This window comes from Choloepus didactylus, chromosome 27 (assembly GCF_015220235.1).
Source record: "Choloepus didactylus isolate mChoDid1 chromosome 27, mChoDid1.pri, whole genome shotgun sequence".
Taxonomy (NCBI): domain Eukaryota; kingdom Metazoa; phylum Chordata; class Mammalia; order Pilosa; family Megalonychidae; genus Choloepus; species Choloepus didactylus.
The window spans coordinates 6363137-6384694 of NC_051333.1; the positions used below are offsets into that span (position 1 = coordinate 6363137).

General features: G+C 45.5%; 2 protein-coding genes across 2 annotated transcripts in view; both read left to right on the forward strand.

Moving 5' to 3' along the window:
- The first annotated feature begins 1747 nt into the window (after positions 1-1747).
- On the forward strand, positions 1748-6855 carry LOC119521885 (carcinoembryonic antigen-related cell adhesion molecule 18-like). Its single transcript, XM_037820539.1, has 5 exons — positions 1748-1760; positions 1858-2214; positions 3500-3703; positions 4965-5240; positions 6647-6855. Exons 1-5 carry the CDS (start codon positions 1748-1750, stop codon positions 6853-6855), a joined length of 1059 nt encoding a protein of 352 aa, XP_037676467.1.
- Positions 6856-6901: 46 nt separating this feature from the next.
- LOC119521133 (carcinoembryonic antigen-related cell adhesion molecule 18-like) overlaps positions 6902-21558 on the forward strand; it is an 88728-nt gene continuing 74071 nt past the window's right edge. The window contains 1 exon segment of the mRNA XM_037819197.1: positions 6902-6971. Coding sequence (XP_037675125.1) covers positions 6902-6971 — 70 coding nt within the window.

Consider the following 21558-nt stretch of genomic DNA (forward strand, 5'->3'; position numbering starts at 1 on the left):
TGAATTTTAGGACCAGCCTAAAGGCCAACAAGAAAGGACCTGGTTATCTAAATGTTGGTTCTGGTGTAGAACCACACGCCCTGTGGCTATGAAAAATGGCTCCTTGGAAGGATATTTAATGACATGGAGAAATGCTTAAGCAGGCTGTAAACCAGGACATTTAAGGTAATTTAAAAACTGGGTGCGTTTCTATGTGGGACATGCATCAAGAAGATGTATTATTGTCTTATGCTGTTTTCTTAAAAATGAGCATGTGCTTTTTTTGTAACCAGGACAAAATAACATAAATCAATATAAAAATAAGATAAATAATAACGTAAGGGCCAAATAAAGCAATAAAGATAAAACGGCCTCCCAAGTGGTCAGAGTCCAGGCTGGGAGGAAGCACCGCCTTCCCTGGGGAGGTGGGGGGGCGGGGCGGAGACGCAGCAGCCTCTGGTGGAGAGACCAGGTATGGAAGGGGTAGAGCTACCTGCTCCCTGGAGAGACCCTCTGCCTGGAGGGCCCTGCACAGCTCATGGGCCCTCCCACTCGTGATCACAGCCTCTGGAGGGGCCTCCTCCTGACTGGTAAGAGGGATGTGGACTTGCCTTCCAGGCTGAGCGGGTCGGATTGGGTGGGGGTAGGGGAGGAGCTCACAACCCCAGAGCAGGGGGTGAGGAAGGGGGAACGGAACCTTCATCAGGACTCTCATGAGTTTACACACCTGAGCACAGCACACCCGCACACAACACAAACACACACACACAGCATTCGTTTCCACCCATCCCCAGTGGTGACGACATTGGACCCCCACCCTCATGTCCCAGAAATCCCCACCTCCTAGGCTGCCAGATCTGCCCTGATCCCCTCCCCACCCTTCCCAAACCCTCACTTTCATTCCTCCTTGAACCCACATCCTCGCCAACACACAGGGCTATCACTTTTCACTGGCAGTCACAGGTTCATATCCTTGTCTGCACCGAGAGCCAAGAGGGGACCCAGCAGCTTTGCCTGCCCATGTCTGCAGGATGACATGTCCACACCCACCTTTGCATTCACTCCAGGGAATTTAGAGGTGCTGCCACAAGACATTCTGGGGCTGAGTGCATCCCCGTGTTTTCCTGGGCTCTGTCGTGCTCAGGGCTCAGCAGTGACAGAGACAGCCCCAGCCCCCACCCCGGACCTCACAGCCCAGTGGGACATGTGGGCCTGTCACCAGACTCTCACAACCCAGAGTGGTCAGGGTGGGGGTGAGGGGAGGCACAAGGGCTTCCTGGAGACAAGAGAGCTGAAGAGAGTAGAAGAGAGTCACTGAGGAGTGTGGATATGGGGAGAAGGAACCAGGGATCAGTGTACCAGGAAAGGGGAAAAAAATGTGCAAAATCCTAGAGTTAAGAGAGAACACAATATATCAAGAGAGCTGTATGTATGATAGGAGCACAGAGTGTTTTTTACATAAGAGAATGAATGAATGAATGAATGAATGAATAAGGAAGTGCACAGGGCTATTGGGTAGGGTAGGTGTGGTACAAAAGAGGTCAGATAAGTCATAAGGAAAAGTTCTTGCTGCAGTGTCCAGGAGTTTGAACTTTATCACAAAGGCACTGGGGAGCCACAGAGGTCCTTGAGCAGCAGAGGGCAAGGTGGACTTTAAAAGAATCCACCCAACTTTCATGTGAGGATGGATCAGAGGCTGAGCCACCAGGGAGTAGGCTGGGCTGGGAGAGGATGAGGAAAGAATGGACCAGGGCAGGGGGCTGAGGCCATGGGGAGGAAGAGTCAGGTGGGGACTCATTTAGGAACTAGAAACTCTTGGCTTGGTTCCCAGTGTCTCTGTGTTGATCTCTGTGTCTTCATCTATTTTCTCTTTCTCAGCCAGTCTGCTGGCCTGTGGGACCAGCCAGGCCTACGGTCAAATCTTCATCAGCCCAGACTCACTCACAGGGGTCCAGGGGTATAGGGCAACCCTGATCCTTGAGAATGCCCCAGTGGAGGCTCTGGAATACAGCTGGCATCAGGGTGCAGACGATAAAGAAGAAAACACGATTGTCAGCTACAGACGCTGTTCCAAGTCCTGGCATGTTGGGCCCGAGCACTGGGGTCGGGAGAATGTGACTCAAGCAGGCAACCTGGTCATCCGAGGCACCACATTAAATGACACGGGGAACTACACCGTGCCTGTAGAGGCCAGCAATAGCACACAAAGAGCAACCGGCTGGCTCAAGATTGAAGGTGTGTTGGTCAGTCACACCATTTCTCAGCCCCAAGAAGAGCTGGAGCTGAAAGCTTTGGGACCAAAATAATCCCGTCCATCTCCAGGACCATTGGGAGCCTTGGCAGCTGGTTGTCTAGCATCTCTCATGGACACAAGTCCTCACTACCTTCAAGGGTTCTGGTTTCATAGTGCAACTGTGTATTGGTTATCTATTGCTGTGTAACAAACGACCCCAAACATAGCAGCTTAAAGCAACACTCATTTTGTTATCTCTCAAAATTTCTGTGGGTCAGGAAAATGAGCCTGACTTAACTGAGTCTTCTGCTCTTGCTCAGATTCACAGCCAGGTTCATTTCCTTCTGATTCTGTGACTGAGGGCTCCAGCTTCTTCCTGGTGGCTGACCAGAGGCCCTTGGCATAAGAAGCCACTGAGTTTTCCTGCCACAGTACTGGGCTCACAGCATGGCTGTTTGATTCTTAAGTCAGCTGAAAAATCTCTCCTCATCTGCTAAGACCATCTTATGTAATGTAAGTTAATGAGGGGAGTGACATCCCATAGCCTTTTGCATATGCTAAAGATTAGAAACAAGTCACAGAGCCAGCTCCAGGGGTTGGAGATCTTAGGACATCTTAGGGTTCTTAGACAGCTCCTGGAGTCTCCCCAGGCTAGGGCAGGGGAGCGAGGGTTTTGAAGACAAGAAGGGCTGTGTCGCCTCTGGATATGCTGTGTGGCTCTGGGAGATTGTTCTCCCTCTGGGACCCTCAGTTTCCTCATCTGTAGAAAGGGGAAAACACTTTCCTCTGTGATTTCTTGTAAGGCTGGAGGTAATGTTTGTAATAATGGGAGCAATTATCATGTCTAACCAAATGCCACTTTTTCCTCTGCCTTTTACCCTTGTCTCTTCTGATGGGGGTGTCCTGGATTTCAGGGTCAGAAGCAACCGTTAGGCCATTCGCCTAATTGATCATGGCTGTTGCCATGGCAATGGCTCAGTGCATCGGATGGGCTCAGACAAGTGTCGGCATCTCCCGTGGCCTCGTTGCCCTTTCCCTACTTCCTTGCCCCCCTCAGCTCCAGGGCTGCTCGCCTGCCAAGAGCCCAGACCCCATGTTGCAGCTCTTGACTTCTCTGAGAAATGCCATCTCCCCCCACCTCCCAAAAAAAACTCCCTTGGAGAAGAGAGCTTGGAGAGGCAAGCGGCACCCAGAATCTTCTCTTCCTTCCTGCCTCCCCAGAGTTGGAAAAGTGACCTAACATCTTGGTCAGCACCAGCTCCGTGGTGGAGAATGTGGACGCCATAGAAGCCATCTGCTACACCAACATCACCGTCAAGTGGTTGTTGAACGCCGTGCAAGTGTCCAGCAGTGACCGACTGACCATTTCCCCAGATGGCAAGACCCTCGTCATCCGGAGGCTCAGCCGCCATGACAGGACACTTCAGTGTGTGATAGAAAGTGTCCTAGGGATTCCCCTGAAAAGTGACCTCATCTCTCTCAATGTGACCTGTGAGTGGTCTGGGGTCAGGGGATGATGGTCACTGAGAGTGAAAGAGGCAAGGACAGGGCTCAAGGCTGGAGGGGTCAGCAAGAAGATGGCAGAACTGGAGAGAGGTGAGGTGATGGGCCCCTCAGCCAGCTTGACCTGTGCTCAAATCCCAGCTCTGCACTTTAGCCCTGTGGACTTAGAAACTGACCACACTGCTCAGAACTGCAGTGTACTCAGTTTTAAAATGAGGACCTTTATCCCTACGTCAGATTAGACAAGATCAGTGTGCGTGTGTTGGAGCCTGGCTTTTGTGTAAAGAGGGGACTGTTTACAAACCAACCATTTCTTAAACTGATGTTTGATTCATTAAGCTTTCAAAAGCTTCATTTTCCCTAAGCTTTTAAATCCAACTCCTTGGTCTTTTCATTCTACTCTTCTAAATTTAGTAAAATTCACCTTCACTTTTGGTTTTACTCAAATGGAACCAGCTATACCCTCTTGGTCCTCTCTAAAAACTTAATTTTACATAGCATATGTTCTTTTCCTTGCAGCCCTTCACCTGCCCACCAACCCAAGGCAAGCTTATGTCCCAGAGACCTCAGATTCCTCAAGAGGTCTTGTAAATATAATAACTGGAACTTATATAAATGATGAAATTCAGATATTTTGAAACTTTCCAAAACTCTTCACAGACTTTATCAAGCTCTATCACATCTTTCAGCTGAAAATCACAAATCTAAAATGGGTTTCATATATGAAAACAGAACCACTCTTGTAGTCACCTGCTCTCCAAACCAGAGGCAGCTCTCAGCTGGAACAGTGACTGACCTCTAACAGCTGTTCACTGGCGGGGGGCTGCAGCTGCTCAGGCCAGTTCCTCCTGGGCTATGGAGGGACCTGCTCAGTCCTTCCGTAGGTCAACAGGGGACTCAACCCCCAATCCTCCCCACTGAGCCCCATTTTTCTCTTCTATGAAATGGGTCAATAATGGAACTGACCACATGGGGTTTGTGGAACAAGTAAAATGCTTAGAATAGCACCCAGCACACAGTAGGTCCAATGCATTTGCTTTTACTCTATAATAGCAATTGATAATGGAAGACACTATTATTACTGTCATCGTGGTAGGCTCAGCTGCCTTGCCGGGGGTGGGTCTAGAGGTCAGCTCAGGGGCCCTATTTGAGGGGTTCTACATGCAGAATGAGGGAATAAAGCTGGATTCTGAGAAACACACCCAGGGGTCAGAAGCTTAACTGGGGAAATCCTGCCCTGTTTCTGCAGACGGGCCCGACAACGTGCAGCTGTGGACAGAGCCCAGACACTTCAAGGGCGTCCTGTCTGCTGAGGTCGGCTCCCAGGTGGAGATGCGGTGCGTCTCCTCCTACTCCATCCCAAAGCCCAGTTACCGCTGGATCCACAACGGCTCCTCCCTGAGTTCAGAGGCAGAGATGACCTTCCCGAGTCTGGCCTGGGAGCAGATGGGCAGATACAGATGCATCGTGGAGAAACCCGGGACCCAGCTGATCATGTACGCGGACGTCAGCATCCGGGTTCGCTGTGAGTGCGGCACCCCCACCCCCCCACTCGCATTCCCCACCCCCACTCCCCCACCCTCATGCACTTGCACGTGCTTTCCAGGTGGTCCCACCTCCACAGCTTTCCCAGGCAGGGCCCTCATAATGGACGCTATCTCTGTCTTGCCATGCCACGCTCGCTTGGGCTGGGCGAAACCGTCCCTGTCTTGCAAAGCGCAGGTCCAAAGCTGCGTCCTTCAGAGAGCCCGCAGAGTCCCAGGGGGATAGGATTAACCAGCATTTATTGAGCTTTTACAATGTGTCGGCCGCCATTCTATCTTGAGTTACCTGCACAGTCTCCACCCCCTGCAATGAGCAGATGTGGACACTGAGCCCCAGGTGCTGGCGTATTTCATTCAAGGTTCCAGCTGTAGTCAGCAGCGCAGGCAGGATTCAAACCCAGGCAGTCAGCCCCAGAGCTGGTGCCCTCAACTGTTCCACTCGGCTGCCTCCAAGATGAGGAAGTGGAAAGACATGGGGAAGGGAGTTAGGGGAGGGGATGGACAGATTTTCTGTGGTCACGGAAGTCTGATACTTGGCCCAGGGGTAGGTGAATTTGTAAACAGGGAAAGCACCTTTTCAGCAACCTCCCATCTAATCTTCTGAACCAAGGAGAGAGCAGGTGAATGGGGTCGACAAAAGCAGGGACTCTAGAACCCAACAACTTGGCTTGAATCCCAGCTCTGCTGATGATGATCTGCTTGAATCAGCAGCAAGCAGTTTTACCTCGCTGAGCCTCAGTTTACCAATCTGTAGCATCAGGAGGGCTGATGCGAGGACAAATGGAGACACTGGATAAGAAAGCCCCTAAGAAAATGCATAAGAAATTGCACAAGAAACCATCAGCCTGGCTCTTCCCAGATAAAGCCACCAGCAGAATCGGGATGTGGGCTGGAGATACCTATTCAATCACTCCATGTTATTTACTAAGCACCTACTGTGTGCTATATATGGATGCATTTGTATGCCCTCTGATTCACATGCCTTTGCTCTCCACTGGGCTACCAGTGACAGGGAGGCAGAGGCTGGGCAGTTCTTTCCACCCTTTGTCCCCAGTGCCTGACACATGGTTGGTGATTGATAAATAATTATGCCCTGAGTTAATGACCTGACCCTGTGTGGCCAGTACACACACACACACACATGCACACACACAGACCAGCCAATCTCCATCCCCTGACAAGGGTTTATTCTTCTGCAGAACACTTATCACTGCTTTTCATATTAAATATCTCTCTGCTGAATTGTCAACTGTCCACTACCCAGCTAGAATGTCTGGTACATAAAAGGTGCTGAAAAATGTTGGAAGAATGGATTTGTGGGTGAGTGAATGAATGAATGAATGAATGACAGTCCTGACACCCAGATGTCCTCTCTCCCTGCCCCCAGTGCTCATCCTGACTGAGGTGAGGAGCGGCTTCTACCTCTCAGGGCCCATGGTGGTGTGGCTCATTGTGATCACACTCCTGGGTGGTGTCTGCCTCTGTGGAATCCTCATCTACAGCCTCATCAGCCATTGCTCCAACAGGTGCCTGTGGCCCTGGGTCAAGGGCGGGATGTTGGCAGGGGTCGGGACACATGAGCAAGCACCACCTTGAGAAGAGAAGGCAGAGCCAGAGGAGAAGGGACAGCCCAGGAACCGAGATGTCAGGTCCCGAGGACCAGGAGCTGGAGGGAAAGAAGGATTCTGAGTCAGACATGCCTGTAAATAGCGGTGGGGATTCAGCCAGCAACTTCCTTTCTCTTCAGCCCAATTCCTTTGTGTTTAAATGGAGATATGGAGGACAGCCCAGAAGGGCACGTCAAGCATGCATTGTGTCTGGCACATGGGAATCGTTCATTACCAAGTGAAGTGGGGGAGATAGGCAGCTCCCAGAGACTAGCCAACAGTGCAGGGGAAGAGATAGGTGGTGGGATGATGAAGTTTAGTGTCAATTCTGCCTTTAGCTGGCTCGGTGACCCTAGGCAGGTCACTTGTCTCATTCCTCTTCAGCCCCATTTGTAGATGAAGAGTATGGCCTGTCCTTAAGAAGGAAGGGATTAGAGGCACATCTGTGCAGGAGGAAGGGGCAGCCATGTCCCTGGCATAGAGTGGACCATAGTTTTCCAATCTCAGCATTCTTGGCCTTTCAGGGACAAGTCATTCTTTGCTGTGGGGGGGCTGTCCTATGCATTGTAGGATCTCTCAGCATCCTTGGCCACTAGATGCCAGTAGCAACAACCCGTCCCCTCCAGTTTTTTTTTTTTTTTTTCATTTTTATTGAGATTGTTCAGATACCATACAATTATCCAAAGATCCAAAGTGTACAATCACTTGCCCCTGGGTACCCTCATACAGCTGTGCATCCATCACACTTAATTTTTGTTCAATTTTTAGAAACTTTTCATTACTCCAGACAAGAAATAAAGTGAAAGATGGAAAAAGAAAAAAAGAAAAGGAAACTCTAATCTTCCCCTATCCCTAACTAACCCCCCTCAATTGTTGACTCATAGTATTGATATAGTACATTTGTTGCTGTTTATGAAAAAATGTTGAAATACTACTAACTGTAGTACATAGTTTGTAATAGGTATATAGTTCTTCCCTATATGCCCCTCTATTATTAACTTCTAATTGTATTGTCATACATTTGTTCTGGTTCATGGAAGCAATTTCTAGTATTTGTACAGTTGATCATGGGCATTGCCCACCATAGGATTCAGTTTTATACATTCCCATCTTTTGACCTCCAGCTTTCCTTCTGGTGACATATGACCCTGAGCTTCCCCTTTCCACCTCATTCACACACCATTCAGTGCTGTTAGTTATTCTCACATCTTGCTACCAACCCCCCTGTTCATTTCCAAATATTTAATTCATCCTAATTGAACATTCTGCTCATACTAAGCATCCATTCCCCATTCTTAAGCCTCCTATATCTTGGTATCTTATATTTCATGTCTATGAGTTTACATATTATAATTAATTCCTATAAGTGAGACCCTGCAATAATTGTCCTTATGTGTCTGGCTTATTTCACTCAGTATATTGCCCTCGAAGTTTTATCATCAAGCCATTTTTTTTTTAATATGGTTTTGTTCACTCACCATACATTCCATCCCAAGTAAATAATCGATGGTTCTCTGCATGGTCATACATTTATGTGTTCACCACCTTCACCACTATCTATATAAGGGCATCTACATTTCTTCCACAAGGCAGGAGGAAGAGTCAAAGAAGGTAGAGAGGCAAAAGAAAGAGGAAAAAAAAAATGACAGCTACAAAGCAGCAAAAGGAAAAATAACCTTAAATCAAAGTAGAATAAAGAATCAGACAATACCACCAATGTCAAGTGTCTAACATGCCTCCCCTATCCCCCCCTCTTATCTGCATTTACCTTGGTATATCACCTTTGTTACATTAAAGGAAGCATAATACAATGATTCTGTTAGTTATAGTCTCTAGTTTATGCTGATTGCATCCCTCCCCCAATGCCTCCCCATTTTTAACACCTTGCAAGGTTGACATTTGCTTGTTCTCCCTTGTAAAAGAACATATTTGTACATTTTATCAAAATTGTTGAATACTCTAGATTTCACCAAGTTACACAGTCCCAGTCATTATCTTTTCTCCTTTCTTGTGGTGTCTCACATGCTCCCCACCTTCCTCTCTCAACCATATTCATAGTTACCTTTGTTCAACGCACTTACATTGTTGTGCTACCATCTCCCAAAATTGTGTTCCAAACCACGCACTCCTGTCTTCTATCACCCTGTAGTGCTCCCTTTAGTATTTCCTGTAGGGCAGGTGTCCTGTTCACAAAGCCTCTCATTGTCTGTTTGTCAGAAAATATTTTGAGCTCTCCCTCATATTTGAAGGACAGCTTTGCTGGATATAGGATTCTTGGTTGGCAGTTTTTCTCTTTCAGTATCTTAAATATATCACACCACTTCCCTCTTGCCTCCATGGTTTCTGCTGAGAGATCCGCACATAGTCTTATTAAGCTTCCTTTGTATGTAATGGATCGCATTTCTCTTGCTGCTTTCAGGATTCTCTCTTTGTCTCTGACATTTGATAATCTGATTATTAAGTGTCTTGGCGTAGGCCTCTTCATATCTCTTCTGTTCGGAGTACGCTGCGCTTCTTGGATCTGTAATTTTATGTCTTTCATAAGAGATGGGAAATTTTCATTAATTATTTCCTCTATTATTGCTTCTGCCCCCTTTCCCTTCTCTTCTCCTTCTGGGACACCAATGATACATACATTATTGTACTTTGTTTCATCCTTGAGTTCCCGGAGACGTTGCTCATATTTTTTCATTCTTTTCTCCATCTGCTCCTTTGCGTGTAGGCTTTCAGGTGTTTTGTTCTCCAGTTCCTGAGTGTTTTCTTCTGCCTCTTGAGATCTGCTGTTGTATGTTTCCATTGTGTCTTTCATCTCTTGTGTTGTGCCTTTCATTTCCATAGATTCTTCTAGTTGTTTTTTTGAACTTTTGATTTCTGCCGTATATATGCCCAGTGTTTCCTTTACAGCCTCTATCTCTTTTGCAATGTCTTCTCTAAACTTTTTGATTTGATTTAGCATTAGTTGTTTAAATTCCTGTATCTCAGTTGAAGTGTACGTTTGTTCCTTTGACTGGGCCATAACTTTGTTTTTCTTAGTGTAGGTTGTAATTTTCTGTTGTCTAGGCATGGTTTCCTTGGTTATCCAAATCAGGTTTTCCCAGACTGGAACAGGCTCAGGTCCCAGAGGGAAGAAATATTCAGTATCTGGTTTTCCTGTGGGTGTGTCTTAGAAAATTGCTCCAGCCTTTGATGCCTCAGGTCACTGTGCTTTTCTGCCCAGCAGGTGATGCCTGTTAGCCTATAATTCTTGACTGGTGTGAGGACGTATGGCCGTGTTCCCCCAGGCTCTGGGGTCTGGTTCTGAATGGAAAGGGCCCCACCCCTTTCCTCAGAGAGAAGACAGACCCCCCAGGTGGAGGTCATTAGCATTTCAATGGTCTCGCTCTCTGCTTGTGCTGTCTCCACCCTTCCCTGAGTCACAGCCCTGGAAACTGAATATGACTGGGGCTTTCTCCACTGAGCCAAAAAAGAAACAGATAGTCCCCTTCAGACCCAGTCCAAGGCTAACCTCCGGCTCTCCAAGGTCAGTCATCACCCAAAGCCTCTGTCTGTTTTTTGGGGATGCGTACCTGTAGTGAGCAGTTCACACTCGCTGCTTAAAACCCCAGTTGGAGCTCAGCTGAGCTATATTCGCTTTCTGGGAGAGAGTTTCTCTCTGGCACCACAAGGCTTTGCAGCTTGGGTTATGGGGGAGGGGGTCTCACGACTTGGATCTGCAGGTTTTACTTACAGATTTTATGCTGTGTTCTTGGGCATTCCTCCCAATTCAGGTTGGTGTGTGATGAGTGGATGGTCTCATTTGTCCCCCCGCAGTTATTCTGGATTATTTACTAGTTGTTTCTGGTTTTTTGTAGTTGTTCCAGGGGGCTACTTAGCTTCCACTCCTCTCTATGCCGCCATCTTGCCCCACCTCCGTCCCCTCCAGTTTTGACAACCAAAAGTGTCTCCAGACTCTGAGAAAGTCCCCTGGGGCAGCAAAACCATCTGGGTTGAGAACCATTAGAGTAGATGTTAAAAATAGCAGTGACACTAATGATGGTTATGATAATGGTGATGATGTGATAGTGCGAAGGATGCTAGTGATGATAATGGTGGTGATGGTGATGATGGTGATGACGATGGTGATGATGGTGGTGGTAGTAGTTATTTTGGTGATGGTGGTGGTGGTTATTTTAGTGATGATGGTAAAGATGGCAGTGATGTTTGTGATGCTGGTGATGATGATGTAGAGGTGAAGCCCCAGATTCATCATTTTGCTCCTGAGGTCCCACATGGGGAGGGCTTAGTGTGAAGAGGCTGGACCCCCTCATCTCACTCTACCCAGCACTCTCCTGCATCCTCCCATTTTATTATGGATCCAAGATGTGATTTCTTCTTGGATTTCTCTCCCCAGGACTTCTCTCCCCAGGACAAGCAGTGGTATTGTAGTGTCCACCTGAGACATGGAGAACAAGCAGATGGAGAAGAAGCAGATGGACAAACAGGTGAGGGGGGAGAGTGATGGAGAAAGGCTGGGAGACCTAATAGGAACTGGCTAGGCTGGAAGGGGCCTAGAGGGGGAGCCCATCTAGGCACACCAGGGTGGAGAAAGGAAGGCTCCTGGAGAAGTCTGGAGACCCCAGTCAGAGCTGGCTAATGGGATGCAGCCTGGGGCAGTTCATGCACAACCCTTGAGCTCTGAAACCAAAGGCCTCTTTCTGCTCAGGTCCTGTACTTCCACCTTCTGTGCTTCTTCAACCTGACACCATGGAATCATCCAATAATGCAAAGAAGCCCCATCTCAGCATTCTCAATGATGGAAACAACCAACAATGGAGGTCACTTAAATGGAACACAGTGTACATTGAGATGGTCTGCCATCATGAGAAATCATGCTGGAGGTGGATGCTACTGATGCAGAACATGCTCACATCTCAATGTAAACTTAGACACCTATCATGCAAAGCTATGTCTGATAGGATCATGGTTAGGTAAAAAGTATAGATTGATTGAAAGATTGATAGGTATAGATAAATATAACATGTACATATCTGTATATGTGTTTCACACAGTTTTATGTATAAACATAGATGTATATGTGTGCATAAAAAACTGTAAAACATCAAATATTAACAGTGCAATCTTATTTTTATTTCCTACTTTATAGTTTACTGTATGCTCTAAAGATTTTTTCCTCACAAGATGCATAATAATCAGGAAAAAAGTAATAAAGTTGAAAAAACATGAAATCAGTTCACATTCTATAATGCCATTTGCGGAACTTCTGAGGCTCTGTACTTGAATGTGCCACAAAATATCTAAGCAAATTTGTTTATTACTATCGCATCACAAAAGAGAGGGAGTGGAGGAAGAGGGAAAAGGAGGAGAGGGAGACTGTTCCAGTTTGCTAATGCTGCCCATTATGCAAAATACCAGGAATGAATCAGCTTTTATAAAGGGGGTTTATTTGTTTACAAAGTTAGTCTTAAGGCCATAAAGTGTCCACGATAAGGCATCAATAACAGAGTACCTTCATGAAGCATGGCCAATGGTGTCTGGAACACCTCTGTTGTCTGGGAAGGCACGTGGCTGGCATCTTCTTCCTTTGCTTCCAGGTTGTGTTTCGAAATGGCTTTCTCCAAAATGTCTCTGCAGCTCCTCTCTCAGATCCAGTGCATTCTTTAAAGTGTCCTTCTTGGCTGTAGCAAGCTCGCTCCTTCTATCTGAGCTTATGTAGTGCTCTAGTAAACTAGGCCCACGCTGAATGGGCAGGACCACAACTGCATGGAAATTATCTAATCAGAGTTATCACCTACAGTTGGGTGGGTCGTATCTTCATGGAAACACTCAAAGAATTACAATCTAATAACACTAATACGTCTGCCCACACAAGATTGCATCAAAGCTAATGGTATTTTGGGGGATATAATACATTCAAACTGGCACAGAGAGGGAGAGGGAGAGGGAGGGAGGAAAAGAGGAAGGGTGGGAGGGAGGAAGGGGAAGAAAGGAAGGAGGAGACAGGAAGAGAGGGAGGGAAGGGAAAGGAAGGAAGAGAAGGAAATGAAGGGGGAGGAAGGATGGAAGGAAGGAAGGAAGGAAGGAACAGAGGGAGGGAGGGGAAGAAGAGGGAAATAAAGGAAGAAGAAAAAGCACTTGTGTAATATTTTACAATAAAATGGTCATGATTGTAGACCACATGCATGTCCAATACTAGGGGCCATGAAGTCATCTCAGGGGACATTGGTTCTAGAGGCTGCATGACATCCTGCCTGCTTCTCACCAGCACCCTGATTTATCTGGGGGTGATTGCCTGCCCTCATATTGTGTAGTCCTGGCTGGAGGTATTTTCAGCTGTCTCCCTCCCTGAAGTCAAAGGGAATCTAAGCTGAGCAAGGAAGACTTGACCTCTTGCTGACAGTGAATCCCAGTGGGCAGGACAGGGCCCAGAGTTCAGAGCAAAGGAATTTCCTCTCATCAGGAGGCAGCAGCAGCACTGGGAGGGGTCCTTGAGGGCTTCAGCCACAAGGGGTCTGAAACTTCCCACCTCTGTGACCCATCCAGATATCTCCCCACATATTCCCTTCTGCTGATGTCAGCCAATGTCATCAAGGGCCTCGACTGAACAATTATGCAGCCAATAAACACCAGGTTTCAAGGATAATTCAATGATGAGGGGTAATATCAGCATGATATTGAGTGGCAACAACGTCAAAAAAAGGATGATTCCACTGTTGATTCCTAAACACAGAATTTTTCCTGCAGCTCTCTAGAAATATTTGATCATTTGGTTTGAAATGAAGGAGGAAGGGTGGGGGGCTATTAGCTTGGGGGCAGCCTCTTTTGCTGGTCCTGTCAGTGGAACAGCAGGTGCAAAGGTTATGGATGCTGTAGAAGACTGGGTTCAGTTCTGGCTCCCCCACTAACCATCTGTGGGATGTCAGGCAAATAAGATGATCTCCCTATCCTGCTTCTTCATTTTCCTATTGTTGGGAGGAAATTATCCACTGCATATCCTTTGGCTACCTTTTCCAGACTATCTTTTCAGGGATGTTTTCAAAGCAAACATCTTCAGAAGCTAAAGACAGGGTGTCCTTCCAAGGCAGAGGGCAGAGTTATTTCCTGACTAGGATAATAAAAATGTTGTCCTTGGAGGCAGTGGTTTGACAGGTTTACCAGAAGTCCCATTCAAAGTTGGGGAGATCCCAAACCTCCAGTTCCTCAGCTGTGGTATAAACCACTATGTGCACAGAATCCACCCACACAATTACTGCCCCCTAGGACTTGGGGGCAAAGGGAAACCGATGTGAGCATGAAGCTCCTACTGCCTGCTGTGCAGAGAATAACAGATTCTATGAATCCATTTAGACTCATTGTGCCCTAACTGGCTGAATCTATGAAAGTGTGGTTAGCCAGCTTGCAGCAGCAGTAGTCTCTGCTCTTACGAACTGCTTGACTCTTTAACACTCACCCCATAGAACTGTTGTGAGACGCAGTGAGAAATGCTTTTGAAGGAGACAGAGCAGTGCCCAGCACAAGGCAAGCCCTCAGGAAGGCGAGTCCCCATGTCTCCCTAAGACCCCTTTTTGTGGCATGGAATCGTCTGCCTGGATTCCAACTCAGTCCCTCCACTCACTGGCCTGAGTGGCTTTAAAAGCTCAACTGACACTCGCTAGTCTCTATGACATAGGGATAATGCTGACCCCCTCAAAAGTCGCTGGCAGGATTGAATGTGAAGGATTTGGAGTGTAGTGGGTGCTGAGTAGTTGTTCATTATCAGGATTATTAGGCCCCCCCCCCAATGTTTCCCAATGTCTATCTCCAGTCTCCATCCTCCTCTTGAGCACCAGACCATCTTCCCAGAAGACTGCTGGATGTTTGACTCTGTTGGGAGGAAATTGTTTGCATCATGGCCCAGCAACACCACAGAGAAATTAAAATGCACCCTTACACTGTCATGTATGCATGGGTTCATAGCAGCTTTAGTCATAATTGCCCCAAATTGGATACAGTCCAAATGTCCATAAACGGAAAAACATACAAACAAACCATTATATATTCATACAATGAGTGACTTCCCTGCAATAAAGAGGACGGAATGTGGATAATATGGATATATTCAACAACATGGGTGGATATCAAAATGCTGAGTGAAATAAATCTGGATACAAGAGTACATGTTGTTTGAGTCCAAATATTTTAAGTTTAAGGACATGTCATAGTAATCTCTGGTGACAGAACTCAGAAATTGGTGGGGATTGAGTGGAAAGGGGTACCATGTATCTTTCTGAAGAGATGGAAAATTTCTTTATATTGATTTGGGTGTTGATTACACAGATGTGCACAGTTATCAAAACTCATTGAATTGTACACTTAAGATCTGGGCATGTTATTGTAGGTAAATTTTGCCTCAATTTTAAAAAGCTATCAAAAAGCAAATTAAAAAAAATACAAATGGTCTGCCCAAAAGAATGGCCAAGGGTCCCTGCCTTCTCACCTATACCTGAATGTCTTGTATCTGAGGCTCTGAGTCACTTAACAAATCCTCCTCCTCTGAACCCTCCATTCAGGAAAACAGGAAAGCCCTCAAGACATGTTTTCTGGTTGTTTCTCCAGTCGGTTTTGTAAAGCCTGTTGAATAATGACATTTTAATTGCAATTTGGCCATTTTGTCTGGATTTTCAAATGTATTGCTATATAGTTGTTCATGGCATTCTCAGGCTTTTGAAATCTCTGTGGCTCTGTAGTCTTGTTTTTGTTTTCTTCTCCTAATATTGTTTATTGTGCCTCCTATTTCCTCTCAGTCATGCCAGGGTTTTTTGAAGAACCAGCTTCTGGCTCTGCCAAACCTTTAAATTATCTCTCACTCCTATTCCTTTGAGCTCTTTAGTGCCTCATATCACCTTAGCACATTACATTTATGGTTGCATATTCAAAGCACAGACAAGCTGCTCTCCAGAAAAGCATCTAGTGATCCCTTTAGCTTTGTCTCACAAGTTTTGACATGTAGTATTGTGGTGGTGGTTTAGTTCTAAAAATTTTCTCAATTTAATTATTTCTTCTTTGGCCATAAATTATTTAAAAGTGCAGATATATTCACTTAATCAGAGAAAAGGAGAAATGTACCTCTGTAAATGTTTCCTATTGAGTTATTTAATTTTTAGCTAATTTCTAAGTATTTACACATTGAAAGACATAGAGAAGCAGTATTTTTCCTGAAAACTATTACTTGGGAAACTGAGGGCAAGTCCCCAGGTTGCGGAGTCAGTTCATGTGAGTTGGAATCTCACCTTCTCTACAAATTTAACACACTGACCCTGGACAAGCTCCTGAGCCTCTCAAAGCCACAAAGACCACTTCTTTAAAACAGGGATAATGAGTAGGTGGTGATTATTTATAGAATTAATTCAGCTTTAAGCGTTATTGTTTCCCTTGAGTGCTTATAAAGTTTGTCCACAGGAGTGAGAATTCCACGTTGGTGGGTTAACACATTCAGCAAGGGAGATTTCACTGAGATCATGTGGTGTAAATGACAGTGACCCTCCCTCAGCCTCAACACCCTTTCCAGGTGTCTGGGGTTCAGATGTGAGGAGTTGGGTGGTGATATTAGGTTGTCCTAGCAGAAAACTCGATGCACAGAAAAGCTTCTGTGACCCCTTTCAGGTCTCCCAGGTTTCTCCAGGCAGTGACCCACAGGTAACTCTGAATCCCTCCCCAGCCTTCTTACACTGTTAAGTCCTGCCTCCAAAAACCCAAATGAGTCCAGAACATTCCAGGCTTCTCCCTTCATTTGCTTACTTAGGCTCAAGGTAAGAGGAGAGACAAAAACAAGTAGGGAGCCATGGCATCCTCCAGATTGCTTCAGAGAGCCCACAACATGCACATCTGTAGCATCCATGGGCAAGGCAGGGGCTTGCGGCCACAATGGGTGGGTTTGGGGTCTGACCCAGCAAACTGCCTCCCTCCAGGAAAACCATCCAGGTTAATGCAAGCCTCACTGAGAAACAATCAAAATGCATCCAGAGCTTCTCTCATTTCTCTGTGGTTCATATCATCTATAGGTTATAAAGAAGTGGGATTGCTGGATCATATTATGTTTAACTGTATCCAAAACCACCAAACTGTTTTCCAAAGTCGTTCTACCTTTGAAGTTTCCACCAGAAACATATGAGTTCCAGTTCCTTCATATTTTCTTCAACACTGTTGTGGTCAGGCTTTTTAATTTTAGCCATTCCAGCAGATGGGATGCAGCACCTCACTGTGATGTTTATCTTCCTTTCCCTAATGCCCAATGAGGTTGAGTACCTTTTCATGAACAGTCATTTGAATATCTTCTCTTGAGAAACACATGTCTGAGTCTGTTTGCCTGTATGGTTTGTCTTTTTTAGTTGTTGGTAAACGGTAGCAATTCTTTATATATTCCAAGTTCAAGCCCCTTCTCAGATAGAGTAATCTATTTTCTTCAAATTTGTGGCATGCCTTTTTGTTTTCATAATTGTGTCTTTTGAGGAATAGAAATTTTTCATTTTGACAAAGTACAATTTATCTTTTTCTTTTATGTTTAGTCTTTTGAGCATGCTCTAAGAAATCTTTCATACCCAACGTATTCTCAAGTGTTTTCTAGAGCTGTGCTCTTCTATAAAAGTAGAATTCAAGTCACATATGTAAAAAATTTTCAGTACTCACATTCAAAAAGTAGAAAGAAAGCCAAAATTGCTAATAATCTTTTATTTAGCCCAATGTATCCAAATACTATCATTTCAACATGTCAAATTAATATTAAAATTATCAATGAGAATTTTTAATTCTTTTTACATGCTAAACGTAGCCCATTTCAAGCACGCCTCAGTCATGTGCAGCTAGTGGCTATGAACGGACAGCACAATTGTAGAAGCTTTATAGTTTACACTTTTACTGTTAGTTTATGATTCATCTCAAACTAATTTTTGTATATAATATGAAAAATGGGTCAAGGTTCATTTTTTCCAAACCTTGATCCATATGTTCTACTGCCATTAATTGAATCATCTTTTCCTTCCAAATTCAATAAATTCAGTTTATTCAACTGACCACACATTTGTTAAAAGAAAATAGAGTTACAATGGCTAAAAGATTTAAAATGGACTTCGGAGGTCATTCAGGAGGTTACTCTTAGGGAAATATCAGCCAGATATCACAAACTAACAAGATATTCAAAGCCTCAAGCCACAATGTTTCTCACCCAAAGGACATCCTTATGCACAAGATAAAAAATTCAGTTGACTATCTAACCTGAGGGACAATTGGAGTACTCAAATATCCACGAACCACAAACAACTTATCTAATCTTTTTCTTTGAAATCCCTTGCCTGGAAATGCAAAGATGAAACATACTTGTGCTCCCTGAAGTGCAATTCTAAGACCCCAAATAAATGCTTTTGTTGCGTCCCTGCTTAGTTTGTTATTTCTTGGTTGACACATGTGTGGGTCTATTTATGAACTCTATTCTGTTCCATACTATACTATCTTGATTACTCCAGCTTCACAGTAAATTTATAGCTCCCCAACTTTTTCTTTTTAAAGATTGTCTGGCTATTCTAAATCTTTTACATTTTCACTTAAATTTTAGAATCAACTTGCCGATTTATATATATATACACACACACACACACATTATATTACATATATATTTAAAGTCTGCTGGAATTTTGATTGGGATTACTTTAAATCAATGTGGAGAAAAATGACATCTTAATAATAATCTTGATAATATTGTGCCTTCCAATCTACAAACATGGGATATTTCCTCATTATTTTGGTCTTCTTTAATTTCTCTCAATAATGTTCTGTATTTTCAAGTGCAGTGGTACTGCATATGTTTTGTTAAAATTATTACTAGGTATTTAATACTTTTGATACCACTATAAATGGACAGAGGTTCAGATCTCGGGAACTTTTAGTGCCTCATCCAATTCTTTGATTTTTTTCCATTCGGGCAACTTTATGAACTGATTTCTCTGATGTGTTCCTTTCTATCCTTGTTTGGGTACTGTAAGTGATTTTTTGGTTCATGTTGTTTCATTCATCAGATGACTATGCAATCATCTGGGAACATTTCTCACTTGGTTTGGCTTTAGAGGAGGGAGATCACGAGCTGCTGTTTTACTCTGAATCCGGAAGATGGTCCTTGACCTCAGCTTTTAAAGGCAGAGGCAGAGGAAGTCTTGGTGGGAGGGCACCCCAGGAGGAGGGCGACGAGGGCAAGGAGTGGGGAATGAATCAGCAGGGTGAGTTTAGGGAACTGAAAGCGGTTTAGAAAGATGGAAGGATGGGTAAGTCAGGGGTGAGGAGTGGGGAGGGGGCCGGATGAGGTCCCTAGGAACCTGTTCAGGATCAGAGAGTAATAGTTGGGCTTTGGGGAGGACAGAGAGAACTCTGTGTGTCCAAATGACTCCCCTTTTGCCTATGTCTAAGCTGGATAGACTAGGGAGAGCCTGGAGACCAAGAGGTAAAACGGTGGTGGTGGGAGAGCCTGGAGACCTAGACGTACAAGGGTGGTGGTGGGAGAGCCTGGAGACCAAGAGGTCCAAGGGTGATGGTGGGAAAGCCTGGAGACACAGAAGCGAAAGGCTATGTAGGGGGTGTGTTGGTGTAGAAGAAGCTGAAGGGCTGGATAGGGTCCAGACACTGAATAGACCTGATTCTAAGACTAAGGTCCTTTTCCAGGAAGATGCAGAAGAGTAATTTATAGGCAAGCTGCACAGACAGGCTGATGCCTGTGTCTCTAGGCAGGTCAACCCTCGAGTCTGGAGAAATTTCCAGGCATCCAGCACCTGCTCAGCACACACTTCATGTGAGAAGTTCTGGTAGGTTTATACTCCTGTAATTCTCACCACAACCATGCAGGAAGCATTAAAGAGATCACAAGCATCTGTTCAGTGGCTGGCTGTTGCCCAGACCTCACCTGCCCCCATCTCCTCTGGGTAAGTCACAGCACACCCTAAGTAGTCCAGCCTTCCATACTTCCTGTTCTGTTGTGTGCCATTCCACAACTTGGAGGAGAGGTTGTCTAATGAAAAGATCCCATGAGACCTTAATAAAAGCAGCAAAAGATGCTTATCAGAACAGGAATTCTGAACACGTGGATAAAATCCACACTCAGTCTAGATTGGTCTTTCTTCTCCAGTGCAAAATGGGGCCTGCTCCATGCCAACCTGGAGCAGTTTTGGATACCCAGGAGTTCAGCTGTGATGGGACTTCTTCCCCTGCTCTTTTGGACTCTTTGTGCTGTGTAAGTGGCAAGGAGAGTATTTGCTCTTTCTAGACCCTTTACTCTGTGCGAGTAACAAAATGATCATTTTCTTAAAGTTTCTGTTGCACTCTGGGCCTGTGTTCCCATGAACCAGGTCCATGCACCATTGTAGCAACTCCTTCCATAAGTGAGGCTTCTTAACCCTGGTGTACAAACCAGGAAACTGAGGCACAGAGAGGTAGTGATGTGTCTGTCACTTAATATGGGGCAGGACACAGTTTCAATCTGGCAGTCCTTGGATGCCAAAGCCTGTGTTCTTCCCTCTGTACTTACAGCTTTCCATCTGTAGGGCTTTTAACTCTACACCAAGCAACTGCAGACCTCCTTATCCCAGGAGGCCATGATCCATCAAGCCAGGGCTGAGATGCTGCAGTTTCTCACTTGTGGATTGCGATCTCTGAGTATTCATTGCTGGTGGCCTCCTGTCCCTGTGGGTGCCTAGAGTTCACCCCCTGGAAGTTTAAGGAGGCATAGTGGAGATCTTCTTCCCCCCCTGGGTCAGGGGCAGCCACAGCTGGAGAAGGGGGAAATGGTAGAGCATCTGTCTGAGATTCAGTCAGGTGGTCCTGAGTGGAGGGAGAGAGAAAGGAGTCAGAGGAGGACAACAGGGACAGGAGAAGGCAGAGAGCATCCATGAGAGAAACCCGTAAATTTCTTTATCCATTCATCCACATGCATGTTCTAAGACCTCCCTCTTTCTTTTCATGGCTATTTAATTCTCGGTGAGCACCTTCTTTGGTGCTTGCTAATTTCATTGACTCTTGCCTATAACTCCATGTGTTACTTCCCTGGGGCTGCCACAACAAGCCACCACACACTGGATGGCTTCAAGCAAGACGTGTATTCTCTCACAGCTCTGGAGAGCAGGAATCTGAAACCAAGGTGTCGGTAGGTCCATCCTCCCTCTGAAGACTCCGGAGAGGATTCTCCCTTGCCTCTCCCATCTTCTGGGAGCTCCAGGTGTGCTTGGCTTGTGGCAGCTTCGCTCCCACCTCTGCGTCTGCATTCACATGCCCTGTCCTCTGCATCTTCTGCCTTCTCTGCTCTCATAAGGAACCAGTCTTTGGATCCAGGGCTCACCCTAATCCAGGATGACCTCATCTCAAAATCCTTAACCTAATTACATCTATAAGATACTTTTCCAAATAAGGTTACATGCACAGGCACCAGTTGGATATATCTTTTTAGGGGGGTGGGGAGGGTGGTGCATCATTTGACCCAATACTCTCCATAAGGGAGATACTATTTTTGTCTCCATTTAAAAATATGAAACCTGAGGTTGAGATGAGTAAGTAACTTGCCTAAGCTCACATATCCAATAAGGATGAAGTCAGGAGCCAACCCAGTTTTTTCTGACTCCAAAGCCTGGTGTCCTACCAAGGCTGCCTGAGCTGGAGGATGGATAAACCATGTGGGCATGGACAA

Bases quoted from the DNA above. Each gene is read 5' to 3' on its own strand.
- LOC119521885 (XM_037820539.1), top strand. The intron at 3,704-4,964 runs GTGAGTGGTCTG...CTGTTTCTGCAG, and splicing joins CATCTCTCTCAATGTGACCT to ACGGGCCCGACAACGTGCAG. The intron at 5,241-6,646 runs GTGAGTGCGGCA...CCCTGCCCCCAG, and splicing joins CGTCAGCATCCGGGTTCGCT to TGCTCATCCTGACTGAGGTG.